The sequence below is a fragment of the Macadamia integrifolia genome, chromosome 9 (assembly GCF_013358625.1).
Source record: "Macadamia integrifolia cultivar HAES 741 chromosome 9, SCU_Mint_v3, whole genome shotgun sequence".
NCBI lineage: Eukaryota > Viridiplantae > Streptophyta > Magnoliopsida > Proteales > Proteaceae > Macadamia > Macadamia integrifolia.
Window position 1 is genome coordinate 24324419 of NC_056565.1, and position 9942 is coordinate 24334360.

The following is a 9942-nucleotide window of genomic DNA, read 5'->3' on the forward strand; positions in this document are numbered from 1 at the left end:
CCTACTTGACCAAAGAGTCACTCTTATAAAGGTTATACAAGGGTTATTCTACTTGACTTTAGGGAAAGAGAGACAATTAAAATAAAAGCAATAAATTGATGATTCTATAGCTAGGAGGGTCAAAGCCAACACATACACTAGCCATGAACCTTGGGGGAAAGGGATAGCAATAATGTAATGACTGAAATTAAAATCCTAAATTAAGAAAGAAAGGGTAGTCAGAAGAGGGAATGAGAGGGGGGAGAGAAGACGACTGAGGGAGCCTACTTACTTGAACTTCAATGCTTGAACTTGAAAGCTTGGGTGATTTGAGATACTACCAGTACTAAAAACCAGATCTGGAATAAACAAAATCTGAAATTTCTAGTACTAGAAAAAACAAATCTTAAAAAAAACTGAACTTAAAAAAAAAAGAAAAAGATGCTTCACGGCTCGTGATCTTGTCACCTAGATCTAAGCCTAGAACTATAACTTTAAAAATTACAACTCAATTGCATAGATCATAAACATAAAAGGCTGAATAAGAATAAAAGAGTGCTTGCATTAATTGACATAAAAAAAAACTATTACAAAAGTGATTAAAGCAAAAATAAAGAAGAATTAAAACTAAAGAGAGTGAGAGAGGGAGAAAAATAAGAAAACTAAGTACAAACTAGAAAGTAAACTAAGGAGAATAATAAATAGGAGGGGGGAGGAAGGGGCTTTTATAAGGTTTTTTTCTTACCTCCTTCCTTCTACAAACCTTCTTTAAGAAAAGAAAGAAATAAAATAAAATAAAATCTTGGTAAAAATCCTCATTCACTGAGATATTGTGTGAGGAAATAGAGAATCCGTTTTCAAAATTAACAAATTCTATTCATTTCTTGCAATATTAACCAATATTTTGCAATCTTGATTAAATCAGAAAGGAATCTCTGCGTAGCATCTTTAAGATCTTATGAGGTAGCAAGGAGAGAGAATAATCTTCAGGATTTTGTAGGAGAGAGAATGTGGTACCAATAATTGGGTCCCACCTTTGGATTGATTCTTGATTTACTTTAAGCACTTTCTCTTGTAGACTTGGAAACTGAAAAAAAAATAAAATAAAATAAAAGTAGTATTATCCAAAGTGGGCAAAATGTACACTTATATCCCTCAGATTTCACACATTATTGTGCTCATCAGACCCCTATCTAACTTGCATGAATACTAATTTGTTCCCCCATATGATTAGTATAGTTCTAATCTAACTCCATTATAAAACTAAATTTTGATTATCTTTAGAAATTAATTTAGTAATGTACGAGGGAACATTTTTACTCTAAAAGGAGCTGGCTATTAGATTGGATGACCTGATCAATTATTTGATCTTATTTAATATTTAATCACAAATGTACACTATCATATTTGAGGGTTTTTTTTTTAATATTATGTGACTAAACTTATTTGTCCAACTTAAAGAATGGAAATTCAATCAAGCAAGCAAGCTCTCTAGTACATGTACCAGTTGCCCTAATTTTGTTTTATTTGTGCTTGTGGTCATATAATGCTTTTCCTCCAACCAGACACTTCTAGAAAAATTAATCAATCAAATCATGTTATATTGTTTGTTATGTGAATTAAGATGATATTTACATTTGGACTTAACGAGCAAAGCATGTGACTTTTGAAAAAAAAAAGCAAGGTATGTGTCAATTAAGGTCTACATTAGGGCTAATTAGGTTTATTAAACTAGTGAGTCAAATGCAAGCACATTTAGGCCTAATTTCTATACTGTCTTGCCAGACCTCCACTTCGGTGTTGGAAGAATTTCTCATGCCAGACTAATGGCAATACACATGATGTTATCGATAGTAGGGGATCCACAATGGTTAGGGAGGAGAGAGAAATGAATAAAAAAAATAACCCCAAGGAGGCTCAAGTCACAATGCTTGACCAACACGTCACTATTAAGAAGTCATAAGTTCAACTCTTCTTGGGCCTCAAGTAAAAAGAAAAGAAAATATGAATACAAAAAATCTTATGAGTTGAGGGGTCAGACATTAAGTAGACAATATGAAGATGTTTTTCCTTCCTATTTATTCTCACTAAAAAAGAAAAAAAGTGGGAACAACTTCTTGTCACCGAAATGGTGAATAAGAAGTTGTAATCTTATTTTTGTTCTTTTTTATTTCTAAAATTTATTTAATGCAACATTTAATGTAGGAGGTAAAGAAAAAAATGGTATTAAAAAAGCTAAAAGTTATTTAATACAATTTTTATGTGAAATGACAAGATTTTTATTTTATATATAAAAAAAGGTGTTATATTAAAATGTGAAAAAAAAAAATTTAAAGTTAACTTTGATCATATCAAATTTTTTAACCAAAAAAAAAAAAAAAAAAATCCTTTTTTGCACTTGAACATAGTGGGAGATCAATATATATAGCCGTGAGATGTAATGATCCAAAATGGCAACTGCATTGGACATTTAACGTAACGGCTGAAAAAATCCCTATATTCAAAGATTTATTTATTTAATTTAATTTAATTTAATTTTTATTTTTTATTATTTTTTTTAAGAGGTCTCATCATTAATGTTTATATTTTCACTTAAACATGAAGAGCATATTCATCAACATGAAAAAATCAATTAAAATAAGTGAAGCTGATGGTCATGCACAAAACAGAAAGGTACTTTAGGGTTGTCAGATCGGATGGCTCATGGTATGCACAAATCAGGAGCATCTTACAAGGATTTCACGAGCCGGAAAAATAAGTTTGGAGAATGAGTCCAGAACCTCTCCAATGTGCTGGGTGTTGTTTAATGGGCATCCAATGGCTGGAAGGATTCAGACACACTCCAACACATTGGGGTATTCACTTAAATCCTTTCAACATGTTGAGCTTCTAATACGTTGGAGATGATCCTAATTTGTTAGGAAGAAGTAGATGTTTGGACTAGGGATCAAATCCTCTGCGGTGAGTGGCAAGTGACAGTGAGGTTTCAATGGCTGAGACCCGAGCATGCACCCCAGCCGTTGGATCCTCGCTACTGCTCACTGCCTCACTGCAAAGGATCCTTGTACTTGGACTAAGACCAAGGGAATTTCAAACTCTATGCGACGTCTCTGGATCAAGAGAGTAAGAAAGATTGTCCATGGGTAAATATTTTGTTATTAGATGGAATTAAGACTATTAACTCTTTTAAGTCTATAAATTTCTACCCTTTTTTTTTTTTTAAGTCTGTAAATAAATGTAAGATAAATGTGGGTGAATTAAAATATACCTTGTTCTATCGAGCCACAATTTTCCTTGTCTCAAGAGAAAATTAATTATAAGGTGATGATAAATGACCAGAACATTCCTAACTAAACTCATTTAGTTCAATATGGTGTTTGAACCAGTGTGAATTGTGAATCAAGAGTAAGCCTATAGTTTCATTATCAGATTTTGACCCTATCTAGACAAACCCACCACAGGAATTGGGGGTACCTAATTTCCAATTATACTACATTTAAAATGCCTAAGAAGAGTTGGTAAGAATGTGAACATGTACTGATCTTGACTGATCTTCAACAATGCTAGCTAGCTCCTCCATCTTTGTTGAATGAGGTTTCCAGGTTCATGCACTATCCCCAAAAGGGTTTTAATCCTTCTTCTATATTCCATTCTATCTTCTTTCCTTTTCTTCCATTGTTATAACTGCAATCCAATGAAGTAGACCCCCCCCCCTTTCTAGAACTATTCATTTTCTTCAGTTTTTTGGCTTTTGCTGCATGGTAATAGTAATAAATAAATTATTGATTACACTTAAGACTTTGGAAGTTTAATATAATTCAAATGTGGGCTTTGGCTTTGGCTTTGGCTTTATATGAACAAGATTTTCAGATCTAAGGTATCATTTTAATTAGACAACTGCGAGGTGTGTACAATGAACACACTACCACACTACTAACGTATATATTAAAGAAGCTTCCAAGACCATGCAGTGAGTAGATCCCATGTCCACCCCCCCCCCCTTTCAAGTGATTATGATGCCAAATGGTGAATGGATTTTCATTCACATGGCCTCATCTCATGATACGTTAGGCGCAAATCAATGGGAGGACATGTAAAAACATCTTCAGTACTCATAGGGGAGGAGTAACGTCATACCTTTGGGCATTCAGGATTATTCTTTTTCCCTATATGTAATGATTAAAAGTTGTTTATATGGTCTTTAGTATCTAAGACAACAGTTAAGGGTGTTTAAAGATTAGAACTTGCAGATGCACCAAACAGTCAAAGATAAAAGGTAGTAAGGTTGTGTTTGATTGTCATATGAAAAAACGTTTCTAGTATTTTTTCGTTTTACAAATATAAGAAAATGAAATATTACGTTTGGTGTTCAGGTTCGTTTTTCCATTTTTTATTTTTTAAATGAATAGGGAAAAAGAAAAAATTATTTTTTTGTTTAAAAAAAATGCCAAAAACAAGAAATGTGTTGGAATATTTGAGTTTCGTTCCAAAACAGAATTTTGATACAAATGAAAAATTCAAAATTTGACACAAAACATCGTTTATGTGACAGAATGACTACCAAAAACAACATTGAGTATTCTTCCAATGTTTGAGAATGAAACCATTGGTTTTGAAACTGGCTAGACCAGATGATTGAACCGGGATCCCCAACTAGTCCGGTCAGGCCAGAAAAAATGACTGCGACCAGAATGTAGACCCCACGAAGTTCCTCAACAAGAGGCTCCAATCTGATGGTGTATACGGAGCCGTCTTTATGTACTGTGTAGCTTTCACTCTGCTGGTCCGTCCGCCACGTACGTGCAACACTCCAACTCGAACAGTCACACTGACTTTGGGAAAGATGCTTTACTAGTTATAATCAGTTTTATTAATTAAAATTCTACGGTTGCTTTTAAATGTGCACGTGGTTAAATTAATTAGAACTCTTTTTGGTTCGTCCGTACAATAGTTATTGTCTCCATCTAAAGGCAGAGATTGCTAAATATGACAATACCCCGGCGACTGTTTTGATGTAAATCTCCGGCGGCATCACCGGCCAAACGGCTATAGAAGGACGTCTGAAATCAGATTGTTGTATTTGTCTTTGGAAGGATGTTGTGTGGTGGGACCCACATAGATTGTGCTTTAGTATTTAGAAGTGAGAAGGGTGGACCGGGCTGGGCTAACTATGCCCGGAAGAAGGGGGAGTGGGGTCCATGGGCTTAAGTTCTCTGAATCTGTAAGTAAGCTGTAAGCATCAGCCCCCTCAGGTCTTGCTCTTGCCTAACCAGAGAGAGAGGGGCAGTCAGAAACCAGCGACGAACCCAAGTCCTGTGGTGGAGCCTCTTACTACTACCACCACCACAAACTTAAAGCAATTGATCCCCCCAATGTAATTACCCCTTTTGGGCCTTAGGCCCACTGATCTCTCTCTCTCTCTCTCTCTCTCTCTCTCTCTCTGTAAAAGAGTGTAAGTGTATGTCTGATGTGGGAAATTGAAATCTTCGGGAAGATAAACTTGAGACTTCCTAGTAAGCGTGGCTTTATGCATCACAATTTTACCAACTATGGTAGACATTTGTCTTTTAAGTAAAACTCACTTTTAAAAACTAGTTTCAGGGTGAGGATTGAAGATACCCAAGTCGCATTTACATTGAACTATTCATATCCAATATGGGAATGATTGCTTTCACATAGAATCACAGCATGACGCAATGGATTTTGATTAAATCGAATCGATGGAGACCTGTTCCATTACCAATCTGCTTGGTTGAACAACTATTGTATTGCCATACATTAACACATAATTGATAGTGATCCCCAAAACTACGACTTAAAAGGCCTATAAGGAAAAAGTTCCCTTTCCTTTCTTTCCTCTTGTCATCCTTACCGACTTCAAACTAAGAAACTCTTAATATTTCATTATGTTCGTGGTTGGATTGTGTTAATCCAATCCATATTCCAACCTGAGCCAACAAAAAAGGGGCATTTTCCTTTAGTACTTGGATATGCATAATTTAGGCATTGTATCAAGTATGACATTGATAAATACTAAATAGACGGCAAAGTTTCATCTAACCAACCCCATTTAGTTGGAAAAAACGGAATTCCTATTCGTTTGTGTGTTTTGTTTTGTTTTGTTTGATAAGAATCCATTTGAGATAAATATTGAGAATTTGGATACGTCACTGTATTTATAGCTCATGCAACTTAATTTGAAGCTCTTCTCAAGCTTTGGAGGAGTCATAGAAATATATGACCCTAAACAACAACACCATTAAAGTAATTGAATAGCTTCACAGCACACCTCATTTTATTGCAATATTCAAAGATGCCCATTAGGATCAAAATCTTTACTTAAAGGACTAGTCTTTATCAGGTCACTGAATATGACTCTTCTGTCTTTGGATGACTTTTTTCTCCCTTCAAATTTCAATATTTTAGCCATTTCTCCAAGTTATAAGGACATCGGAATGGATTGTTTTCATTCCTGGCTCAAAAGGGGACCTGAATCTAGACGTAACAGTTCATACCCATAAATAAAAATTTCTCACAATTGCATAAGTAGGGTCTTATCTTTAGAAGATTTTTCTTTAAAAGAAATTTTCCTAGATTGTGATAACATCAAAGAAGAGAAAGTCGCAAGTTTACCATTTACCAAACTAAGTCCTTATCATATTATATTGACAAATATGATAGAGATGGTAGAGATTTGTCGTCTTATGAACACATTACGTATAACTTAATTCAGTCAAATCCCCTTTCACATGAAAACTTGTTACTTCCTTACGTGGTTCTATCTTTCAATGTAAGAAAAATTGGGTAGTAGTTATTATTAGATAGGCTTTTTGAAGTCATTGCTATATTCAATCTAATACATTTTTTTAGTTAGGATTTTGTCTATTCTAAGTAGCTTAATTTCAACATTTTAAGCACTTTCCTGGAAACGGTTATGTTGTTTCCTGTATGTTGCGAATGGAGACTACAGCCTCACCTATGTTGGACAACTTTAGTTTACTTCTTTTTTTTTTTTTTTTTTTTTTTTTTTTTTAAGAAAAATTTTTCCCACACAATTCGACAATGTGGGGATTCTTTCCTATGCCTTTTCACATCCTGATTTTATGGATCTCACATTAGCACTCTGTCTCTTCCTTAACCATATGGCATCTATTCCATGAGACTGTTTCTGACACCGTGATTGGTTTACAGTAGGAGATTCCACCCCCCTACCGACACTGTTTGCATGGGAAATCCTCTCCTTTATTATTATTATTATTAAGGAAACAATTCCTATCAAGAAGCATGCAACCTACCCTAGATATAGGACAGTGTGAAATGGTGCCTTGCACCTAGACATAGGACCGCACAAAATGACAGCCCTACCCCTTGAAATAAAACTTTTATACCCTTCTTGATGCCCCTATATACACATGTTCTCATTAGCCCCGTGTTTGTGGGAGGACCACATAGCCTAACAGTGATCTTATGCCCTTATTTAATAAAGAGAGGGTTTTCTATGGCATTAGAGTACTAATTCACGTATACCCAATTTGTATCTTGGCATGCCAAGGAATCTGCACGCGAATAACATGCATATCCTTTTTCTTTATTATTATTATCGAAAAAGATCCCCACACCAATAACGTAAAAATCTTTTCTCACACTCTTCATCATATCCTAACCATGTGGAAATAATATTGACATTCCCTCTCCACTTTGATCCTATGGATCCTTTATTGACGAAATCGTTTCCCACACTATGATTTATGTGACGTTGAAGATTCTTCCTACACTGGCAGTGTGGGAAACAACATTCCCTATAAACTTCTGAAATTGAGAAACAACTTAATCTAAAAACCAAAAATAAATAGAGAAACAAGCTACGTGAGCAATGATCAAGTGCATGACTCACACTCGATATTCCACCATGACAGTTAAAATATACACTTCAACTTCAATTTCAATTTCAACTCCCAATTCCAAATTCGATCGGTGTGATCTGCTCCCTAATAGGATGCCACGTGGGCATATACAACAAAATGCCACTGCATGAGACAACATGATATCATCACGATTATGCCAGTTGACTCAGCCGCCTTGCTCATTTGACCCACGTGCTCTTTTATAAATCATAGACAAGTGGGGTTTATTGCTTTCTTCCTCTAACTTAATTTAAAAAATAAATTAAATATATACTATATATTTTTTTTTTTAAGTTTTTACCAAACCAAAACATCCTCACCCTATGCCTCTTTATTTGGAGAATGGCTTTAAAATTGGCTCCTCCCCACTCTCTTCTTTTTGTGTATTTAAAGTGGTAGGCTACAAATATCCCACCAAAACTTCAGTAATCAACTACCCTCCAATTTGAGAAATGGATTCTCATTCTTATTCTCTTTTTCAATCCCCAAACTCCGACTTCTCGCCGGAATCTTCATTTGGCTCCTCAGAAGGTTTCTCATGGGATGGGTTTTTTTTCAAAGAGGATCCTCTTCCTTTCAATGAGAATGATTCAGAGGAGATGCTCCTCTTGGATGTTCTCACTGAAGCTGCTCGAGAATCACCAGATACCCATTCTTCTTCCACTCGAATCAAAGATGAAGAAGTGAACTCCAAGGAGAAGAAAGAGTCCAATAAGCAAGCAAAGGAGAAGAGCTATAGAGGTGTCCGTAGGAGGCCATGGGGAAAATTTGCAGCCGAGATAAGGGACTCTACTAGACATGGAATCCGTGTTTGGTTGGGTACTTTCGATAGTGCAGAGGCGGCGGCGCTCGCTTACGATCAGGCGGCGTTTTCAACTCGTGGGTCACTCGCCGTCTTGAATTTTCCGGTGGAGAAGGTGATTGAGTCACTACGAGACATGAATAAGTATAGTTTTGAAGAAGGGTGCTCACCTGTAGTTGCACTTAAGAAGAGACACTCCATGAAAAGGAAGTCTAGTACTAGTGGGAAGAGCAAAGAGAGAGAAGTGAGGATACAAAATGTGGTGGAATTGGAAGATCTAGGTACAGATTACTTGGAAGAACTCTTGAATTCTTCTGTAGGTGCTAGTCCTTGGTGATTAATCAATCAAACAAGCCTAGCCCACATCATATTTTTATTCATCTTCTTTTGTTCTTTCTTCTATAATCCATCCTTGTTAATTTTTAAATATATTTGCTTCTACCTCTCTTTCTCTTTAGTTTTTTTAACTACCCATGTAAAGTTTCTGGTGATGATCATTCTTTTAAAGATCATTATCCCCTACAGTCTTTTTATCATATTGGGTACCTCAATCACATCCATGGATGCTGAATCAGGCCTTTCTAAACTTGTCTTTTTGTTAAAGGTTTGGGCATATTATATCCATGAGTCATCTACATCAGTTCTATGTAGATGCCAAAGTGGGTTTGTTGAGTAGGTGAAAAGAGAAGCATTTACGTGGCCATGGAGGCTTTGTAACTTTACTGTTGAAATTCGGCTATTTAGAGACAAAATTCACTTCCTCTCATGCTAATAAATAGACATTTCACTTCATTGATGTGGAAACATTTGTACCTATTCAAGTTGCTTACACCATGCGTCCCTCCATCTAACGGGTTTCAACATTTAGGAAGAAAATTTTACATGGTATTAGAGTATTAGAGTGGGTTTTTATCGTATTCATTTTTTGAGGTACATATTGTCGCACTTGCGACAACCCTCCTTTACATCTGGGGTCCTTGCACCTATCATTTGGGACATCTGGGATGGAAATTTTACGATATTTTTTTTCATCTCATGTATATAAATTGGTATTTAGAAACTTTACAATATTTTTTTCCTATCCCACATATATAAGGTGGTATTCAACATTCATGAGATACCACCAAAAAAAAAAACATGCATGAGAAGAAAAATACTGGATTTCTATGAAGCACAAGGATCCTTTGCAGTGTTGCACCAGGTGCAATGAGCATCCGGTGATTGGAAACACCTTAGTACACATCTTAACGGGTTCTC

The 9942-nt window shown here is 35.6% G+C and overlaps 1 protein-coding gene across 1 annotated transcript; it reads left to right on the top strand.

Moving 5' to 3' along the window:
- Nucleotides 1–8226: 8226 nt before the first annotated feature.
- On the top strand, nt 8227–9241 carry LOC122090113 (ethylene-response factor C3-like). The gene has a single exon (XM_042659958.1). The coding sequence runs from the start codon at nt 8336–8338 to the stop codon at nt 9020–9022; it is 687 nt and encodes a 228-aa protein (XP_042515892.1). The 5' UTR covers nt 8227–8335; the 3' UTR covers nt 9023–9241.
- Nucleotides 9242–9942: the final 701 nt, after the last annotated feature.